At 33.7% G+C, this 23,199-nt stretch overlaps 1 protein-coding gene across 4 annotated transcripts; it reads right to left on the bottom strand.

The window, feature by feature from the left end:
• Nucleotides 1-1,126: 1,126 nt before the first annotated feature.
• LOC148283504 (lysosomal dipeptide transporter MFSD1-like) lies at nt 1,127-22,588 on the bottom strand. 4 transcript variants are annotated; one of them, XM_088243748.1, is made up of 12 exons: nt 22,380-22,588; nt 22,037-22,106; nt 19,081-19,247; nt 11,543-11,693; nt 10,713-10,838; nt 8,960-9,165; nt 7,048-7,264; nt 4,310-4,523; nt 3,208-3,305; nt 2,814-2,926; nt 2,404-2,494; nt 1,127-1,983 (listed from the first exon to the last, which is right to left on the bottom strand). In XM_088243748.1, the coding sequence occupies exons 3-12, from the start codon at nt 19,238-19,240 to the stop codon at nt 1,818-1,820; spliced, it is 1,542 nt and encodes a 513-aa protein (XP_088099874.1). In that variant the 5' UTR covers nt 19,241-19,247; nt 22,037-22,106; nt 22,380-22,588; the 3' UTR covers nt 1,127-1,817. The 4 variants fall into 4 exon arrangements, with proteins under 4 accessions (XP_088099874.1, XP_088099873.1, XP_088099877.1 ...); XM_088243747.1 differs by having other exon boundaries at nt 22,037-22,112; nt 22,380-22,579; XM_088243751.1 differs by lacking the exon at nt 22,037-22,106 and having other exon boundaries at nt 22,380-22,575.
• Between the last annotated feature and the right edge of the window lie 611 nt (nt 22,589-23,199).

Genomic DNA, 23,199 nt, shown 5'->3' with positions numbered 1-23,199 from the left:
GTGTATGTTATCTGTGGATTTCACATACTAAGGACGATTTGTGATTCTTCCACTTGGGAATGAATAAAATGTTAAACATTCATCGTGGCAAAATCGGCGATGATAATATAAGTTTAAAACTATAACTTTTCTGCCATTTTATCTTTGCTATCTTGCATTATTACATATAATACATCTTTACTTTAAAATTTATCCAACTTATATGTTATTTATCATTATCCTATTGGATGTCAATCTCCTTAGATTATAATCTTAGACAAATTTAATAAAATAATACCAATAGTCTATAATTATATTATGTGAAAGAATATTTATTTGATCTGATCCGATTCTAACTTCTGTTTGGAAAAACCACCTGTAGAGCACATAACATAATTATATGTAGCGGCCAAACATAATTGAAGACACAAGTGGATAAAGGTGTTGTGTGACAAAAACAAAAAGCAGAGATATCTAGGATTAAAGTTTTGAACACCAGTACAATTAGTGATAATATAACACCTTCATTTCCTCATAAAATTGGTTTTCTGCTACTTTTTGATGGTGTAGTTGGTTTTATATGAAAGGGCTATACATAAAATCTTCATCTAAAAAAATAATAATAAAAGTACATTTTTAAAAATTTGGGACAGTACACCTTTATTGTTAACACCTTTAGTTGATACTCAATCAAGTTTTAACATTTAGGCAACCATTTCATTGTGGGTGAAATAGACTTTTTTTAGAGAAATTCTGAAAGTCTCTGATTACGCTTATGTATATTCAATAGCATATCCCTTTATTATTAATACTAATAATACTTTCTGTGAATCGTAATGAAATGTATTATAAATAATATTTATGGCAGTAAATTGAGTTTATTTATAATATGTAATTTCACTTACATATTCATCAAATTCAAAAATTACAATTTTCCGAGTGGGAATTTAACAATTAAAAAAATTATATTGTGGTATTATTGCAAATAGAAAAACACAATTTGGCAGTTTATGATCACAAAATTTTATTTTTCAATGAATTCTGCGTGTTCTTCAGGAGGTTTTGTTCCATCATTAACTTTCCATTTGAAAAACAATGCAATCTCTAACTTTACTGTTACCTGAGGCTAAATCAAATGAAACTGTACTTTTGGAAATAAAATTATTTATTTTGTATATAGGTGCCAGTTTATTTTGTTAATCGATGGCTTTTTAAAATTATTCTTACACACATAAATTTTTATTGGATTTAATCACAGGTTTTTGTAATGTTGTATAAATTTGATAATTTAATAAAGTTCATTGTGTTAACATAGGCATTTTATTTGTATATTTTTAAGACGTAAAATTTTACTGTCTCATGACTAAAATCTATCTTTCATCTCGAGAAAAAACTCGCTCTTTGATAAAAATAAAAACATATATGCAAGGAAATTAAGTATTCAAATGTAATTTCATAGTATACATATAAATCAAAATAAATAATTACTGTAAAAAAAAATGTTGAAATATGTAGAAATTATTTGTAAAATAGTTTTGAATATTAAATTGAAGATTCAATTAAATTATGACATCAAACATTCACATTGCGGATTTAGTACTGTTAAAACTGATAAAGTTCTGTTAACATGATAGTTGTTTTCACATATTTGTGTGAAGGAAGTTAATAGTTTTTTAATTCATACAAATAAAGGAAGAGATGATTAAATTAAAATATGATTTATTATAACTTACAGCGATAAATTCCTACAAAATATGAAAATATAACATTTTCGAGATCACAATATAAAATGAATAACATTGTTCTTATTGGACTAATGGAATAATATCACAAATGTACTAGTGGCGAGGAACATCGGGCTCCGCAGTCACTGTCCCAATACGTGCCAAGTAGCGTGAGCGGATGCGGTTGGAGTTAGCCGTGTCTGGATGGTCTTCTGTTCTCTCGCAAGAGAATGTTTCTACTGATTCCGATTCTTGCAACTTTCTCATATCGTTCTCTTCACTGAAAACGCACGAGGCATATATGTAGTTTATTTAATAAAGAGGTGATGGAGTACTAACAGTCAAAAAATATAAACAGAAATGATGGATTTAAACTAAATCCAACACGGTTCCCAGTATTAAAACACATGTGTGTTTTTACCAACTACACAGTGAAAACTCTAAATAAATTTTAAAAACATCTATCTTTGAACAGTAGTATTTAAAGGAAATATTTTTTGTTGTAGTATTTTTAATGTTACTCATCATTTGAGAATGATTTTAATCATAAAATCTTGACTAAATATATCATCGTTTCATGTCCACACCTTAGTTGGAGCATTATGGTGTCAGGTTCGCGTCCCATAGTTCTGACAAAGTGCCGACAAACAGTCAGCAGCGGACGTCGATAAATTGGATGATTAATTAAATTTAGCCTTACATTCTCTTTTTCCTCTGTGATGGTGTCATGTTGAGAATCCCCTTGTTAGCAGAATCCAAAATTGCAATAAAAGCAGCGGAAATTAATGCAACTGAAAAAATAAATAAGTAGATTGTTAAACAAATAGCAATTTCAACAGTAAATAACGTATGCATGTGTTATAACTATCAATTCAATCCCAACTTATTTTGCAATTTAGAACATGCGAAAAATTCAAAGAACAATCTCTATTTAAAAGACAGTTATTTATATTATATTTTTATTATGTACACCTATTAAGTTTTGGTTAATGAAGTCAGTTTAGCGAGCTTACAATATATTTACCTTGAAATTCTTTAAAATTGTAATAAAAATTATTCAAGGTAATTAGTATGAAAATTTCAAGGGCCGATAAGGTCAAAAATACATACCGAAAAGACACCCTAAGAAGAACATTTCCAGCATGAAGTATCCGCTATTGTCCACAATCATACCAGATATAATGGAGACAATTGCGAGGCCCAAGTTCTGGACCGATTGGCATCTAAATAAAGTAAAGAAGTATCAAATTAATTACAATTAATAAAATAGTTTTATAAGGTTGATCACTTTTAAAAATCTATTTTAATCTACGTAAATAAACTACTTCAACCTGGGCAATATATATTCTAATATAAGAAATTTAACATTATGATGACTGCTCAAATAGAGATAGATTACCACAGTGAAAATATTACTGTATCGGATATACGAGTATGTAATGGCCGAAAGTGTGGTAACGTATTTACAAGATAACAGATGATGATGGAAAATAACAAAACTTACATTCCGTAGGCGGTTCCCAGCTGGTTTTCAGGAATTATAAGTGACACGAGAGGCCACAATCCGCTGGCGAGCATCGAGTATGCCAAACCTAAAATGGTCTGCAAAACACACACATATTTTTATTAATGTATTTAGTCAATTTAATCAATTATATTATAATGCGACGTTCCTGATTATAATTCCATTATGAGCTGTCTGATCATCTTGCTTTCATGTAACAAAAATAATCAAGATACGCTGCAATTGGTGTCCCAGTGCAGTGGCCTATGCACCATGAGGTGGGGAAACGGAATGATGATGATTGTATTTAATCAATATTTTTTTATGTTGTGATTTAAAATATATATATACACTCAAACTAGTTTATTTACGAGGAAGATGGAACCGACTGAATTTGCTCATTACTCATTATACCAGAGAAAGGTTTTTTTTTTTAAATTGCCATTGCATATTGTCACTAAGTAAACAAATAAATATACATATAGTTTATACAGATAATTAAAAAAATAAAACTATTACAATGGACAGATTTAAGATTTTGATTTATCTGATCATGTTGTCATTTATCTTGGTCGTTCCCGTTCCACGTTACCGTTCATTCTCACCATATATACCTGATTTACTATTCTTTCGTCATCCATTCGTTCTACATGACCAAACCATCTCAGAGACCCTTTCTTAATCTTATCAATTATACACGACTCAGATTTACACTCTCGCCTGATTTCAACATTTGTAACCCTGTCATACATTGATTTTCCACATATTCTTCTAAGAGATCACATTTTGACCGCATTCACTCGGCTATCATCCTTCCTTTGCCAGTTCCATGTTTCACTTCCATACATAAGTCTTGGAACTAAAATTCTATTGTGCACTGCCAGTTTAGCTTCGATTGACATATTTTTATTAGCTATTACTGTGCTCAGTGCGCCGTTCATTTTGTTTCCCGCATTCACTCTCCTTTCAACATCTTCTACTCTTCCATCTCTTAAAAACATGCTTCCTATGAAAATAAATTTAACAACACGGTAAAAGAAAAAACATTTAAACTATGCATATAGTAGACAATAAATGAAAAAAGGGTTTTTTTAATATTTACCATTCCAATGTAAGGGTTCCAGAAAGTAAAGGTGAGTATTGAGTGTGCTCCGATAGTGATGAAAATACTCGCAATTACCCAGTACAGATTCTTCCCCGTCTTATCTATGATAAATCCTGAGGCGGGACTAACGGCAGCCGACAGAATGTAAATTATGGAGTTCACTACGTTTGCATCTTCGGGAGAGTAATCAAATTTACGCTCGAAAAACATTCTAGAAAAAATGTAACCATCAATCGACTAAAAGAATAGTGTTAATCTTACACATTACTATATTATATTGTAGACCTAAAGTAGTTAAATTCACTGATTAAAGAATTCAAAAGCCAGACTAATGACAATTTTTTTAGCTTTTTCAAATAGGCATCATTATAAATCTGCAAAAATAATATAATAATATATTTGTCTATCTTGATGACACCTCTTAAAGGTTAAATCCAATACTTGTCTATAAACGACCAAACAAACTTAACATAACTGCAAAAGAAGCAACCAAACAACCATTTTGATTATTTTAACTTGAGAAATTTTATAACTTGGATTTTTTGGAGCAACTAGCCATAACGCCATTATAAATTACTTAAAGGACACTACTATAGTTTTAGGAGAGAAAGCTAAAGTTGAGTTGATTAAATATAATAAAAAGTTAGTAACACTGAAAACAAAGTTTTTCATTTCATAATAATTGAAACTATTTCAGTGTTATTGAAATGTTGAAAGACAAAAATACTACGCATTGATCTCAAAGCTACGTACATTGTTAAAATATAAAAGATCTCAATTGCATTAGCTTCATATTTTATATGAAATATCTTAATTGATAAGATCAAAGACTCTCCGAGAAACACTGATACCATCGGAGACTCGTTAATCATTTTCAAAGTATTACTGCCCAGATCATCAAAATTACAGACTACGGATTAAAAATGGAAGGAGAATATGAATGTTTGATGAATACAATGTATGAAGATATAATGGATGAAATATATTATGATGTAGAATATAATGTATGTGGCAAGTGACAGACAGCCCTGATTTGTGAAAAATTTAATTGCGTTTTTCTGAGGCAATAGTGTCTTAACACATTGTCGTCGGGACACGGCATTTGCCGTTTTTCGCGGACTGTCGGTCAACCGCGGGACACGGCAAATGCCGTTTTTGTCGACTGTCGGTTGTTGGCGGGAAACGGCATTAAACGGGTTTGTTATCAGCGTGAAATAAAACGCCTTGAAGGGTGATTTGCTACCTGGGGTGCTAGGCGACAGTCTGTCGACGTTATTTGAGATGCCTTGTCCGGATTGGCTAGTGTGCCACTTGTAAAGGCGTCGCCAGAAATCTAGAGTTTTATGCGATCTCAATCTCCAGTTTAGTTTGAGTCATTTCACGTATTGGACTATTTTTCATACCGCTCGCACTGTTTTGTTTACTGTTTGGTATTTTCTTATTTGAATATATTAGCATTGTATAGGACGTTACCCCTACAAAAATGTCTTTACAAGCCAATGATAGTGACGATGAAGTGTATGCCGACAATTTATCTAATTGTTCATGGAATGATGACATTGAAGAGTTGTCAGACAAAGAACCGAGTGATGATGAACAAATACCAAGACCTAGAACGTTTCACCGTCGCACTATTGAAAGTGATTCTGATTCGGAGACGAGCTCAGATGAGGATGTGGACGAGTGGTCATCGTTTGATAATCTTCCAGTTCTGGAATCGTTTTTAGGCCGCCGCGGTTTGAATTCAAATGTCCATTGTCCTCAAACTGTAAGTGATGCGATAGAGTTATTTATCGGTGATGATTTGTTTGAATATTTTATAAACGAATCTAATAGATATTACCACCAAAACTCACATAATTACAAATTATATAAAAAATCGGGAAAGTGGAAAAATATTACTTTGAAAGAAATGAAAAAGTTTTTGGGGATGATTATTTTGATGGGACAAGTTCGAAAGGATATAAGGGACGAGTACTGGTCTACTGAACCAACAACCGAAACTCCTTATTTTGCTAAAACGATGTCCAGAGACCGGTTTCGGCAGATATGGAAAGCGTGGCATTTTTCTAACAATGAAGAAATCATAGATAGTTCCGACCGATTATGCAAAGTAAAACCAATTTTTGACCACTTTTTACCTAAATTTATTTATTTTTGATGATCAAATGTCAAATATGATTTCTTTGAAAATTTCGATCGAAAATATTATTTGGTTTAGAAATTGTGTCAATTTTAAGAAAGCGATATATTTTTGCGCTAATCGCGAAAAACACCCGCTATAGGCTAGAGTCTATTGTTCGAAGCGCCCGACTACAATGTGTTAAATGATACATCCCGTATTTAATTGACAACTTTTTATGATTCTTTTTTATATATATATTTATATATATATGATTTTTAAATAATTATTTTAGGTTTCATCTTTTCTAAAAATTTCCTTAAATCTCGCGGCCAACTGGGAACTGACATAGCAATACCTAGCTGCACATAACAGGTTTTAAAAAAATCCTTACGAATTTTGTAAATCGCATTCTGTTGACAGTTATAAAGAATTACTGGCCCAGTTATATTTTGTTTTCTACATGTCTATGTGAGTGTTGCTAGTAATTTGTTATTGTTCCAAAAAATACATAAATTACATTTCCAACAAGATGATACTCGTGGTCAATGGCATATTTTTAGTGTCACAATGATATGACACTCTCGAGCAATACAGAAACAGTTTTACTTACTTCCCAAGGGCGACAAAGGGGAATATGGCGACATAGTAAGCGACACAGATGACTGTCACCAGCCAGAACGTGTTGCTGAAGTGACGCACATCCGACAGCTTTACCGGCTCTTCATCTTTTTTGTCATTATCCACCTTGTTTAGGATATGGTCGGCTCTCTTGTCCATCCACGCCAACACCAGGCCACAGATAAGGGACATTACACACGTTATGGAGGCTGCAATAAATTAAACAGCTATATTAAATACCGAGGACTATAACATGTTTCCTCAAGAGAATATGGATATTATCCGTGGTTGAACACATTAGACTTCATACAGTAGTTTGAAGAAAAGAAGAAATGCATATTTGCTAATGTATTTTACAAATACAAATAAAATATAAAAACATTTTTTTTTTACCAGAGAAATGTTTGTGTTGCACATATTGTGGTTTTTAAAAAAAATCATTATATTTTAACAAATAAATAAACCAAAATTAACTTATTGAAAATATAATAAGTACATATGCATATATTTTTTGTGCAATATGTAAAACTTCTCCATCAAAACATCACATGACCGTTTAAATGCCAGACAATATCAACAGATTTTGGAATGCTTTTGGGAAATGAAAATACTGTCAATAGGTATAAGTTTTGTTAAGCGGATATCATGCGGAATCAAAAGTGAAATAGTCTATTCATTTTAGGGAATGTGTTAAATTGGCGGTAAAACATACTCTATATTTTTAATAAATAAACATGAAAATGTTTATGTTACATTGTACTATGCGCGAGATATCTCGCTTGTGGCACCTAAAGGGTTAAAAACGAATGACAAAAATATGAATTGACACGTGGAATGGGATAATTTATTTATTTTATAATTTATCATGTAATAGTAAGGTTTAACATGGGAAATTACCAGGGGACAGATTGTGGTCCCGTGGTAGTGTCGTGGACTCTGAATTCAGAGGTCTGAGATTCTAACCTCCCTTTACAACTTGTTTCCCTTCTTTTTTTAAATACAGCGGAACCTTTTTTTACACTGTGGATACGTTCCACGCAGTACCGTGTAAAAAAAATTACAATGATGGATAGGTTTCTTTGTAAAAAATCAATTCAGGATTTTAAAAATATGAAATTGTTTACCATTTATTGTGTCTTAATTTTGTTGAAAAAAACATAACGTGACAACAAAATACTTAAAAAAATTGCAACAAAGATTATTTACTAACACTTAACACACTACAATGTTATGTAGTGTGTTAAGTGGCCACTTAAACCATCCAATGACAGGTCATAAGCCCTGTAGATGCCTAGACTTCTAGTTAAAGAGCTGAAACCTTTATTTATGCGGGTGAGATTCATCTAATTGAATTATTTCACCTGCATACTAGGCAACACCTGAAAATGTTATTTTTTCCATTTCTATACTTCTTCATGGACCAGGTGGATTTATCAACAATATTTTGAGTTTGTCCAAATTTTTGTAGACAAGGACTGGATTCAACTCCCTGGGGAGCTGTTTGTATTAACATATTACAACAGAGATGAAGAACATTTAAGAGAAGGTAATATAGAAGTCTAGGCATCTACAGGGCTTATGACCTGTCAATGGCTGTAAATGCCTAGACAGGTTAATATAAACAGCTCCCCAGGGGGTTGAATCCAGTCCTTGTCTACAAAAATTTGGAGAAACTCAAAATATTGAAGATTGTTTACCATCTCTTTTTTTTTAGATAATGGATCTACCCGTTCATGCACGTTTGATACAAATCTCTCGAGATATTCGGAGCCTGTGTAATTTTTCCATCCAAGTTTTCTGGTTAACTAAATAGGTTGCGGTGTATTATCATCTTATTCCGGGTGATCATATAAATGTTGAGGTTAGGAATAAAACATGCAAATTTAATGAAAGCTAAATAGTACCTAGAAATAAAACAACTCCAGTGCGATGGTATCCGGAGTAATAATGTCCGATGTATTTATACAGTGGCTCCATGACAATGAAATTGATCGTGCTCCCCACTCTGGCAAAGGACAATTGGAGACCGAACACCATATTTAACTCCTTGCCTTTGAACCATCTCACAGCGTAATTATTTTGTGCCACTGCCAAAGATTCACCGCCAATTCTAGATAAATAAAAGAAAACATGTAATTTTTTGCCACTCTTGCATGCGTGTCATGGGGCCAATTCCGAAGTCGGAAATCTGCATTTACTGAAGAACTTACTTTGTGATTTTTTTCTGTTTATATATTTTATTAAGAACCAATATCAACATTCATTTCAATACGAATAATGCAGGTTTGACTTGCCGAAAAACAGTCAGGCTCTTGTGTTTGGAAAGCATACAAAATAATATAAAATACAAACATAAATTAATAAACATTATTTTGAGTTTGTCCAAATTTTTGTAGACAAGGACTGAATGCAACTCCCCGTGGAGCTGTTAATATTAACATATTACAACAGAGATGAAGACCATTTTAGATAAGGTAATATAGAAGTCTAGGCATCTACAGGGCTTATGCCTGTCATTGGCTGATTTAAGTGGCCACTTTACACACTGTGTAACATTCACCATTCTGCCCATATTTCAACATCCATATTCCTTCGATTCTTTCATCTGTTGATGCTTGTGGAGTTAAAGAACCTTTATTTATGCGGGTGAGATTCATATAATTTAATTTATTTTACCTACATACGAGGCAACGCCTGAAAATCTTATTTTTTCAATTTCTATAATTCTTAATGGACCAGGTGGATTTATCAACATCAACATGATGAAAGAATTGAAGGAATATAGATGTTGAAATACGGGCAGAATGGTGAATGTTACACAGTGTGTAAAGTGGCCACTTAAACCAGCCAATGACAAGTCATAAGCCCCGTAGATGCCTAGACTTCTATATTACCTTCTCTTAAATGGTCTTCATCTCTGTTGTAATATGTTGATAAATTAACAAGGAAAAAACAAATAAAAAAAATGAGAAAAAAGTGAAAGAAAAAAATATATATATACACACATATATACATAAAAAAGCATGCAAAATAAATACATTACATACATACATACATGTATAAATTTATATGTTAAAGGTTTTAGCTCTTTTACATCACAAAAGTCAACAGATGGAAGAGTTGAAAAAATGTGGATGTTCAAACATAGGCAGAATGGTGAATGTTACACAGTGTGTGTGTGAAGTGGCCATTTAAACCAGCAAATGACAGGTCATAAGCCCTGTAAATGCCTAGACTTCCATATTCCCTTCCCAAAATTTTTTACCCTCTCTGTTGCAACAAATTTAAATATGAATAACTCCCTAGAGAGGAAATCCAGCCAGTTTGCAAGCATTTGGACATACTGAAAACATACATTTTTAATTGATTTGAAATAATTTAAAGCTTTTTAGAATTTTAAATCCTTGTACAATGAGTTCTATGAACCTGTTTTTCTCCTCATTACAGTATGTGGCAAGGGTATCAGACATTAAAAAATATCAATGTCTCATAAACATGTTCCTTTAGGTACCCCCATATAAATAAGTCACATGTTGACAAATTAGGTGACCTTGGGGCTATGGAATTATTGGGCCTTATCTTTTATCAATCAGTATGTAATTTTCAAATCAATTTTGATGGTGACTAAATTAGTCCTAAAAATCTTTGATAACTTACCCGAAAATAAATCTTCCAATGACCATTAGCCAAAAGGTATCCATGTAGCCACCGAGCGCGAATATTAATGCTCCAATCAACAATATTCCCATATATAAAAGTGTTCCTAAACGAATTCCAAATACTCTGAAAATGTTAGTAAAATAGCTCAATAAAAAAGTACAGAAAACCATACATATCCAGACTATATCGTTGGTTGACAGGTAAGTACAGATTTATGGTAGGGACCATGCATGCTACTAAGTTATATATTTTTTAACAATCTCTTGCTTGAAAAAATCCATTAAGCGATCCGAAACTGCTGTATATGATTGTATAATTTCACTCACAACAGTTTTGCAAGAGATTGTTGAAAAATAAAGAACTTAGTGACAAAGTCATTTTATCATAAATCTATACTTAATAAGTTTTGCCTGTCAACCAACGATATTATGATCATTTCTTCGGTATGCTGATAAAACTTTCTAAATGACAAAATTTGAGAACACAAGTTAAAAATGATAAAATCATCTAAAGCCTCTGAGGTTGAGTTTATCATGTAAAACACCCACAATGACTTTTTTTAGATGTTTTCTAGTGAAAACCATTAATTTCATTTACTAGATATTTTTTTCAAAATTTCATCCATTGAAACAATTTAAAGGAACTATGATGGTTTCATGAGTACGATTCATGTCCAAAATATGTTGAAAAAATTTTAGTCGAGTCAAACATTCAAAGTGATCTTTCTCAGTATAGGCAATAATGCATTAATGTTTTACCAGTATACCGAAGATTTATTTTTAATATATTTCATTTTAAATATATGATTATATGATCAAAATTCCAACCTGTCTATTAAAAATCCACCAATAAAACACAATATAACATTTGGCCACGAATATATTGAATATAGAAGGACAAATTGACTTGTATTGATTCTGAGATCTTCTTTGAAATTGTCCTGCAAAGCTCCGGGATTGTCGTAACAGAAATATGACCCTAAAAAGAAAATCAATTGCAATACGGCAATACGATTAACTCTCAATCTCTAGCTTCCCTAGGTACACGTAATGTGGACTTCTGGAAAGGTAAATCCTGGCAAATTTTGACAAATTTGGGTACTGATTTGAATTAGCTGATAAACACGCTGCGTCAAGTAAGAGACAATGGGCCGGATATCCAGCTTAGGGACTCGCCAAATATTTGGTATTCGGCCAAACCACTATTTATTTCACAGAAGCAACACAGCATTTTTTTGGCCGATTTTGAGGTTTATTGTTTAAATTTTTTGTAAAGTTTTTCATTTAATTGATAAATTAATAATATCTTAAATAACAAATAATTTATTATTACTATGTGACTAATAAAAATTCAATTATTGTTTTGATTTATTATGACTATTATTATTATTTATTTTTTTAAAAGGTTTTAATGGTGGCGAACTGTCTCGGGCCCAAGAGGTTAAATTGAATGTATTAAATTAAACACTTTCAAGACCACCTGAATTTATTTTAAAACACTACTAGTTTCAGAATGGACAGGTCCTTCCATCTACAGATGTTATTATCAACTGATATTCCACAAAATTGATGCTGATTCAATAAAATTAAAAAAATAAAAAATATTTACATTAATATAAATTTATACAGTTTTAACATTTAAATTGTTATTTTTTATTTAATTTTTAACAGTAATTAAAATCCCACCAAGTTACTTTCTGTGGTTATAACTTACAGATTAAATTAAATTCACAAAATGTCAATTTTATTAAGCTCTGATAATCAACTTTTCGTGGTAAAATATTTGACAGCTTGTTTACTTTTATAAGTAACACATATTTAGGTATGCAGGATTACATTTATGGCGTATTCAAAATTGAATTATAAAATTTAAAAAATATTTTTATAGGTGGAGGTATAAAATTACATTATTCTAAATTTGAACCCAATAAATAATATACTTCACGGTCGCTTATACGCCAGGGAACCATTCTTAGAAAAATTCTACTATGAGTATCAGATCTATTATTGTTTTAAAAACCAACAGACAGTAAAAGTTATTTTCTGTCTAAATGTTTGCACCCCTATAAGCATAACATTATACATATATTAAAAAATTGTAAAGAAATACAAAAATCAAAGATATTCAGGTGAACGTAATACAGGTTGTAAATATGAGCCTCGTAAATTCCGAGAGATTCATAATAGCAGACATTTTTTTACACTATTAATTATTGTGAAGCCATTATCTTCCAACCAATCAAAAAAAAACAAATGAAAATACACAGGTCTACAAAATGTTATATTTGTTCTTAAAAAAGGAAATGAATGTTTTATCTATGAATGTCTATTTTTTTACATCATCATAATTTCCTTTCCGCACCTAATGCGCTGCATAGGGCACTGCATTGGTACACCAATCTCAGAATATCTGGATTTTTTGTTGTTACAAGAAGGTAAGGTGATCAGTCTTACGGTTCGGGTACCAGTCCAGGGACTAGGAAATATTCTAGTGTAAAAACACCTTTTTAAATCAATATTTCAAATCAACTTTGTCGGGAATTGAACCTCTCTGCCTCTTGCATGGTAGGCAAACGCACTGACCATCACATTACGAGGCCGACAAATTTATTTTTTCCTCAGAATTGTAAATTTTCTAAAAAAAAATTCCTACAGTAAAAAGTAACTTACCAAACCCCAGTTGCAAGCCGACCGCCGTACCGTGTGGACGCCTATGGAGCAAAGAAGCTCCCACCGTTGGATTAAAACTAATAATAAGAACCCACGCCTTTCAGTTTTAAAAATATCGTAAGTGCCATAAAATTTTGGATTTCAGTCAGTGCGGACGTGTTCAGTCCTGTTTTTAAGTGTTTAGTGAAAATAGTTTGGTGCTCGGAAAATCAGTTGGAAAAATTGGAAAATCTTCTGGAAAATTGGGAAAACTGTGATAGTTCTACTTTCTCGGAAAAGCTAGGAAAAATTCGAGGAAATCCAGGAAAACTCCACTTCCGGTCTGTATGAGTTTTCCGAGCTTTCTGTTCTGACCTCCGTTCAAGTCCTTCTTGCTTTCGGGTTTCGCGTCTGCCCTAGCGAAATTACTCGCCCGTTAAAGTCCTAAAGTTTCGAGTTTTCAAGCGAAATCAGCTCTTATCTCAATATGGCTAGCAAACCTCTCCGTACGAGTTTCGGCTTCAAGATTCCAGCTAGTGGATCTCGATCGGCACCAGGATCTCGTGATGCCTCGCCGAACCTTGGGGGGGAAAAGTTTTCTGAAACGTCATCGAATAGACAATTTCCAGTTGAGGAATCCACTGCTCTAATAGAGGCAGCTGTTAATTCATTGAACTCAGTAAGCAAACTCAAGAAAGAGGTCCGCGAGCAGGTCCTGGCTTCTTTGAGGGGCCTTGAGAAGATCATTAAAAAACTGGCTACGACTGTAACAAATGAGTCCACAGCTAGTATTGTTAATATCGAGAGAGCTATCAAAGAACAGTCAGAACATATAGCCGCTCTGCCGAACCTTCATAAAAGGTTGGAGGATCTTATTGGGGCTCAGAATGAGAAACTAGAGCTTATTAACAAAGCCGTTCCTCATCATCATCCAGTCGTTCCACCCCATCACCAAGTAAACACATCTGGATGGCCTAAACTTGGCTCGGCAATACGACCACTTTTAAGTTCGCACTCAATTATTGTATCTAGCAAAAACTTAAACAGTAGCAGCGAAGACATCTGCAACAATATAAGAAAGAGTGTAAACGTTCGAATGCAAGGTATAGGTATCCAAACGATGAAGAAAATCAACAAAGAGCGTGTCATTGTAAAGTTTCCCACTATCAAGGATAAAAATCTTATGCAAAACGAGATAAATAAATGCCCAAACCTGTTGGCAGTTGATGGCAAAAAGAAAAATCCCTTAATAATATTTAAAGGAGTTATCAAAGGAATATCTGAAACAGATCTAAACGAGTCACTCGTAAAACAAAATTCCAGCTTTGTTATTAAAGATAAAATTAAAATATTGTACAACAAAAGACATAGAAACCCTCTTCTTGCCAATATAATTTGTGAGTGTTCACCAGACACGTGGTTAACTATAACATCTTCAGGCAAGGCCAACATCGGATACCAGAGGGTGACTGTCGAAGACGAGACACCCCTGGTGCAATGTTATTTCTGTATGGGATACGGACATACCCAAAAGTACTGCACAGGTGTATCTCGATGTGGTTATTGTGCGGAAGACCATAATACCTGGAATTGTCCCAATAAAGGAGCAGAACAAACCTGCCACAACTGTATCAAGTTCAAAAAAGAGGCTAAACACAATGCGTTTAGTCATGACTGCCCAACAAGAATATATTTTGACTCGCTCAGCCGTGAAAATATAAACTACCCAAGCAGTTTCTCCCAGAACTACTTTTGTTAAGCCAAGGATGAAAACAACTCAAATAAATGCAGCATTGGAAGTAATTTGCGTGTAATACAAATAAATCTACAAAGGTCAAAGGCGGCTACTTCTGAGTTTGAACAATTGAATAATAATTTCGACGTGGCGCTTGTACAAGAACCTTACACGGGAAATAACGGAATCTGCTCTATCAAATGCCAAAAAATTTTTCAAGATACTAATGGGGCGTCACGGGAAAATCCTGTCAAATCTGCCATCATTATTTTCAACCCCCTACTGAAATCGGTCGGTATAAGTGAGTATATGAACAAATGTTTAGTTTTAGTGACTTTTCCTGCAAATAATGGTGCAACCTTTACAATTTGTTCCATATATATAACACCTTCCACTGACCCGGAAGTGTTGCTAAGGCCTCTTGAGATGTATTTACATTCGAAACCCGTGAAAATAATAATCGGTGGTGACCTAAATGCAAGAAGTACTTGGTGGGGTTGTCCTGAAAACAATTCACGAGGAAATCAAATAAATGATTTCGTAGCAGGCAATCATATGTTTATTGCAAACCAGGGAACCACGCCAACTTTTGAAACTACTAGGGGGTCCTTGGTTCTTAGCAGTATTATTGATGTGACGTTTGGTAATATGACAGAAAAAGTGTTTGACTGGTCTGTTAATCGTGCCGTCATTAGCTTGTCTGACCACAATGCAATAACCTTTAGAGTAAGCTTCCAAAAAGTGAGTGAAGGTCTTGAACGTAAAACTAGAAAATACAACACCAACAAAGCTGACTGGAACCAATTTACCGGAATTCTTATGAAAAAATTTATTGAATATGGTTTAAATGTTGATAACATTAACCAGATTTCATCCGAAAATGAGCTAGAAGGTGTCATTTATAACTATGAGGAATCAATCCGTGAATCATGTGAAGCTGCTATCCCTTCCTTGAAACAACAGACAAAAAATAAATCCAGTGCATGGTGGAATGATAACCTAAACGAACTGAAGGCAAACTTGCTTAAACTGAAACATAAAATTAGGAACGCCAGTGATTTAAGAAGACCATTTCTAATTGAAAAGTTACTAGTGGATAGGGAGATATACAAAACAGCAATAGCAACAGCAAAAATATCTTCATGGGTCAAATTCTGCGAAAATATTGATAACCGAAATCCTTGGAATGGTGTACAGCAAATACTTTCAAATACTTCTAGGCACACCCCAAGCTCACTCAAAACTTCTGATGGCTACACGAAAACTCACAGGGAAACAGCCGAATTATTGCTGAACACTTTTTTCCCCGATGATAATTCCGATGATGATACAGATGAACAAAAGACCACTAGAATTGGTGCAAAATCTGCATGGAAAAATGAAATACCTGATGATCCACAAATTACTGAATTAGAAGTCACGAACTCTGTGTCATCTTTCAATGCTAAAAAGGCACCAGGAGAAGATTTCTTTACTGCAGATATCTGCCATCGAGCCATCAACACGAATTTATCCATTTATCACAGTATTGTTAGTAAATGCCTGATTATGGGATATTTTCCAAGAAAATGGAAAATCGCAAAAATTATCGTTATCCAAAAACCTGGAAAAGACCCAAGCGAACCGAAATCATATCGCCCTATTGGGCTATTATCAATTTTTGGGAAAATCCTTGAAAAAATCATTTCCAAAAGAATCTTATGGCACTTCCATCAAAGAGAATTCATTTCATCATACCAATTTGGATTTATGCCACAAAAAAGTACAACGGATGCACTAATGGAGGTGATTACACGAATAAATAGTAATACAAAAAACAAAATATCAACTGTTGTGATATCTTTGGATATCCAAGGAGCCTTTGACCATGCTTGGTGGCCCTACATTATTGAACAATTGAAAGAAGCTCAAATTCCTAAAAACTTGTATAATATAATTATAAGTTACCTTGGGGATCGTAATATCACATTGAGTATATCTGATAGTGTATGCTCTAAGAAAAATAATATAGGTTGTGTTCAAGGCTCCGTTCTCGGACCACTGCTATGGAACGCCGTAGTTAACAAAGCCTTGAAAGTCAATAGTGAAAATCCAGATGTTCACATACAGGCATATGCCGACGACATTATTATTCTCATATCTGGCAATGACACTGACAAATTGGAATATGTGGGTAATGACACTCTTAATAAATTAGTAGAATGGGGACATCGAGCTCGACTAAACTTTGCACCGCAAAAAACAAATGTCATGATCTGTACGAGACAACGTGGTATAACGCCTAAGTTTTACATGCAGGGACAAGCGTTACAAACTGTCTCAAACTTCAGATTCTTGGGAGTTGAGATCGACAGAAAATTGTCATGGAATGAACATATTAAATACCTTATATGCAAATCTACAAATTTATTTCAGCGGTTGACAAGAGCAACAAGATCTACTTGGGGTTTGAATCCGAATATTTTAAGATGTATATATAATATGATAATAGTTCCTGTAATAACGTACGCAGCTGCCGTATGGGGTTCTGCGATAAAACGTAAAAAAAATATTTCAAAACTCAGATCCTTACAAAGACTATTTGCTATACAAATATGCAAGGGATATAGAACGATATCTTTTTATGCAGCTCTGATAATTGCAGATCTTGAGCCCATAGATCTCAAAATTGCTGAAATCGTGTCTTTGGATGAAACGAAACGTAGTGGAGTAAGCGAATTACTTCCAAATGACCGTGTATGTCAGCGCCGGGTTGAATATTGCTCACTACCACATCCCGCTAAGTGTGCTAATATACAAGTGAATCTAGAGGAAAATACAAATACGCTATCACTTACTCAAACTAGCCTTATCCATATTTACACTGATGGCAGCAAACTGAACGGACATGTTGGAGCGGCCTTTGTTGTATACAAGGAACTTAGGGAGATAGACCAGCGAAAACTTAAACTTGGAAATGAGTGTTCAGTCTTCCAGGCAGAGCTGATTGGTATTGAAAGTGCAATATTATGGATACAAAGAAAAATAACTAGTCCCGCAATTATCACAATTCACAGCGATAGTATGTCTGGACTGCTCGCGCTCAAATCTGTTTACTCCACGAATGCCATTATAAGCAACATTCAAAAACTTCACTATGCTCTCAGCATACAAGGCATATATGTTCGATTCTGCTGGGTTAGAGCTCATGTTGGAGAAATCGGAAATGAGAGAGCAGATGAGCTAGCCAAGGCTGCTACAGTCAAAAAAGTGAGGCCGAACTTTGATGAAGTCCCAATAAGCCATGTAAGGTGGTCCCTTTCAAAAGATAAATTAAATGAGTGGAGGAAAATTTATGAAGAAAAAACTGCCAATAAGTGGATCAAGCAACTTTTGAGAAGCACAGACGAGGCCAAAACATTTTGGAAGCATGAAACGCCTACATATGAATTAACTCAGGCTCTCTCGGGACATGGATGCATGAGGGAATATCTGCATCGCTTTGGGCTGCGAGACGATAGTTGCTGTCCATGTGATGGCATCACTGAGCAGACTGTGGAACATCTTCTTGTATACTGTCCAATGTTTGATAGGCCGAGGTGGGAGCTTGAATGCAAAATAAACACTCGGATTGCTGCGACTAATAACCTAGCTGAGCTCCTGAACTGTAATGATACACGAAGAGAGACCGTTCGATTCATTACAGGGACGATCAAGCAGGCTAAGTTATTCAATGGTGGTATCTAGCTCCTTTTGTTTTTTTTTGTGTCCAACTTTTACTTTTTTTTTTACTTTTTATTATTTGTTAATGTAATATTTCTAGAATTATTCTGTTTATTCTGATTCTGCTTTATTTTTATTATTGTAAGTCTACGGTGAAAAATTTTGAAGTCAACGGAATATAATTTAAAGATAAATGTATTCGATAAAACCTTGCACATAACAAAAGCAAGGTACAAATAATTTGCAACTACAAAAAAAAAAAAAAAAAAAAAAAACTTACCAAACCCAATGAGGCACATCAAGACGAGCGCGATAAATCTATGACAAGAATTTTGTGGATTGCAAATATCGCCACAACAACTAACCCTGGGGGATTCATTTTCCTGACCATGTTCGTCCAACAGCGGTCGCTGATCACCCTCTTCTGAGAGTGCCTGCATTGTAAACCTTTAAAAAAGATACTTATAAATCACATTGTAAACCCCAAAAACCACTAAACAAAAAAAACAGTCCAACAACAACACTTAAAGTATACAGTAATGTTGACTTCATATATTTATTTTAATGATGTGTACGGACAAAAGAAGGTATGTTATTATTTTATAATTGTCTTATGACAAGAGATAAAAAGAACAGTTGACAATTCAATTTTTAGTTTCTTAAATTTAGAATACATTACTTTTAAGCATAAACAAAAAATAGGTACTTATGTAGGAATTTTTAAAGTACAGTTCATTCAAATCTTCAATAGCCATTAATTATGCATAAATATGATAGTGTACGTAGTAACACAAACAAAATTTGTACATTTACTTTCTTCACTGACAGGCTTTAACACATAAATATAGGCTAATAAACATTTCAATGCTCTGTAGGTGGTGAGGTAAAATATGTGCCTACTACTAACACAGTGCATAATTTGAATTAAATGCTTTAAAATAAACTAAAAGGCTATTTTTTTACATAATTTCAGCATAAAAGTGTAACTGTTATGTGTAATTATATTTCATAGCTTAATATTAAATACGATCGCGTCAATCGATTTAAGGGCTAAATTTGTTATAAAACATTCACAATATACGAAAAATATATATAAATTGGTTTGTTAGAATTAGAAGTCAAATTTTTAGGGAAACATTGGTTCCATTCAATCTATGGACGGACCGCGTATGGTATTTACAGTAAACAAATTACATTATAAAACTTTATTTTGTATAATATAAATATACACATAAATTTCGAAACAAAATTGCTTCAAGTTCCACTAAAAAGTTTGATTGATCAAAATTAACTATAGATTTTAAAAAAGAAATATATCACACAAAAAACATTAACATATTACACTTAAGAAATTGCCATTTTTTATGGAATAATTAAACTATTTTTTGTACAAATTCTTCTTCCAAGTCGGTCCCTCAATGCTGAGGATCGTGATCACCATGAACACTTCTGATTAGTCTGTTCCACTCTAGTCTGCCCTCAGCCCGACGAACTGAGTCATCAAATTTTAGCCCCGTAGCCACCTTTATTTGGTCAGTCCATCTATATGGGATTCTACCCCGGCTTCTCCTACCTTCAACTCGGCCAGACATTATTGCCTTTTCTAAATTGTCTGGCTCACGTCTAGCAATATGTCCAAAGAAAGACAATATCCTTCTCAAACACACCACTGATAGACGAGTTGTAATATGGGGCTCTTCCAGTATCGATGCATTCGTCCTTCTCAAACACACCACTGATAGACGAGTTGTAATATGGGGCTCTTCCAGTATCGATGCATTCGTCCTTCTGGCTGTCCAAGGCACACGCAGCAGCCTTCTCCAACACTACATTTCGAATGCATCGATCTTCTTCCTCTTGTAGGCACGCCTTGTCCTCGTTTCAGCCCCATATAGGGAAACGGAGAATACCAGGGCTTCCATCAACCGCTTTTTTGTGTTTATTGATATACCTCGATCTCGCCAAATCTTCTCCAAACAGTTCAGTGCTTCTTTGACCATTTGAATCCTGCGACCAATCTCAGGTCTGCAATTGCCGTTGTTGGAGATAAGCGAGCCGAGGTATATATTGTATATTGAATTAATTGAAAATAAATATTGTCCAGTATTATTTAAACAGTTTTGACGATTGATGTAAAAGTCCTATGGGCAGGAGTTGACAAATGCTATGAGGACATTTTTCCCTTCCTTCTTCCCTGAGGGACTCTTCGAGTTAAATTTTTCCCTAGTAAAAAGTTTTCCAAATTTAGAAAAAATATATTATCTGTTAGAGCAAAGTCCAGTGAGAATGGTGGGTGACGAAGGGTTTCCAGCTTCCGCTATTGCAGCTTATAGACTATTTGCCATGTGCAGCCAGGTGTTGTCATGAACCAGCAGTGGCGATGAGCGGTTGTGTAGTGCGTTTGCTTGAGGTGTTTAGACTGTACACATCATGATGTTGCGCGCTGTCTGCGCTGAGTTATCGCAATGGAATTCGTATTGAAAAATCATGTGAATTTTCAACTAGCCAATAAATTGTAGTATTGTTATGTTATTGTGGCAACCATGGGTGATCACGATTGCAACCGGCAACATATTTCAGGTTTCTAGGGTACCCATGTTTTTTAAAGTTAGTGTGTTTAGCTGGTACAAATTATAATTTTACGGGGTTGAACTTTTAAATGTCAGAAAGAAAAACAAACTGTCATTCCTACAAACTAATCCGATCATGTCAATATATATATTGTAGAATGCCTGAAAGTCAGCAATTTGTGTAATAAACATCAGTTAAACCCATGTTTTTTTTTTCTTGCCAGTTATGTTTCACTGTTCAGAAGTGTTTTATGAGCACTCGCCGACCAGAACTCGTGACGTCGCAGGTAGTGTAATTTTGTCATTTTGGTGAGGATTTTCAAAATCACAAAATTTAAAAAATCATAGTTATGATAATACGATAAATAAAAATAAAATAAATATTTTTTGCCTTGATAGTCTATAAACAATTACAAATATTTTTTTAAAAACCACTGAATTTCTTCATTGAACACTGTAAATGGGCTGCTGTGGTGCAAAAAACCTCTAGAACTCCAGACTTGGACATATTTTATCAACTAACAAAACAATAATTATAATAGCACTTGTAAATATGTAGACCGTTTTTAATTAGATAAATTTATCAGCTCCGGCAAGCGGACTGATAAGATGCACGCGTACAAACAACTGTGTAAAATAAATATTTCAAAACCGTTTTTATCTTACCTTTAAAATACCAGTTTTCAAAAATTGTATACCGTTTTAGCAATATAGAAGACAACCTCGCACCAGCGAACTGTAACTGGAATTATTATTTACCATTAGTCACAATTTTAGATTCCAATACATAACTTATTGACACAATTAGATAGCGGTTGACTCATAAAAATGATACACAAAGACCAAAGACCCAACAATACAAGGTGGACTATGATAATTCTAGTCATATATATCCAATTATCCTAGTATAGCTACCGATTAATCGGAAGTTATGCTGGTACGCTGCGTGTTTATTTTTATGGAGAAATAAAAAATACAAATACATAATTGGAAATATGATTTGACTCACAAAAGTTGTCACTGTTTCTTCGATTTAGAACTGAATGAAGTTCAACATCATAATATTATCTAATTATTATACTATTGTAAACACGAAAAAATAACTTTGTTTTGTATTTCGGGTTCTGTCTTTTGTCACATATTAATAGTTCCCAGCAGTTCCCAGTTCTCAAAACATAAATCGCGAAGAGCGAAAATCCATAGACGACAGATGAAACTAAATAATAATGAAAATAATATATTATTTGTTTCATCTGTCATTTGAAACTTCATTTTCAATCCACAATAATTTTTGTTTGATCGTAACCAAACCAGGAAACCAGGGGTGGTATTCTGAACGGAAAAACGCGCGAAGAAAACGCATTTTTAACGCGTATTTACGTACTAAATGCATCATTCGATCGATCTCTTCGCGCGCAATCCTGTTCAAAATACCAGCCCATGAATGAAAGTAACAATTTTTAATTTTGTGTTCGTATCTTTCGTTTGCCTACAGTTATTACAGTTATGTTTATTTCTTAAGGGGGTCATCAATTTATTTTATGAAAGATTTTCTGATAACAAGCGATGTAGTATGCAGATATAATGTAGAACTATTACTAGTTGTATTATGTTGGTAGATGTACCCGAGTTAAGAGGGGAAAAGGCCATTACAAAACAAAAAAGAAGAGAATGTTGGCAGATGATGTAATAAGGTATATAAAAAAATATTTATAAAATACAAACGTGGCAGGTTTCTGAAAAATGTGTTAATTTTAAAAACCTTGGTAGTTTTTAAAAAAAAGCAAATGACGGCATTGGTTACAACCATCCTGACCCCTAGAGATGAC

Source organism: Micrasema longulum, unplaced genomic scaffold (genome assembly GCF_059751315.1).
Source record: "Micrasema longulum isolate JH-2025_06_02 unplaced genomic scaffold, ASM5975131v1 h1tg000226l, whole genome shotgun sequence".
NCBI classification, from domain to species: Eukaryota; Metazoa; Arthropoda; class Insecta; order Trichoptera; family Brachycentridae; genus Micrasema; species Micrasema longulum.
Note: the sequence above shows the minus strand (reverse complement) of the source record. Positions and strands in the feature narration are given on the sequence as shown.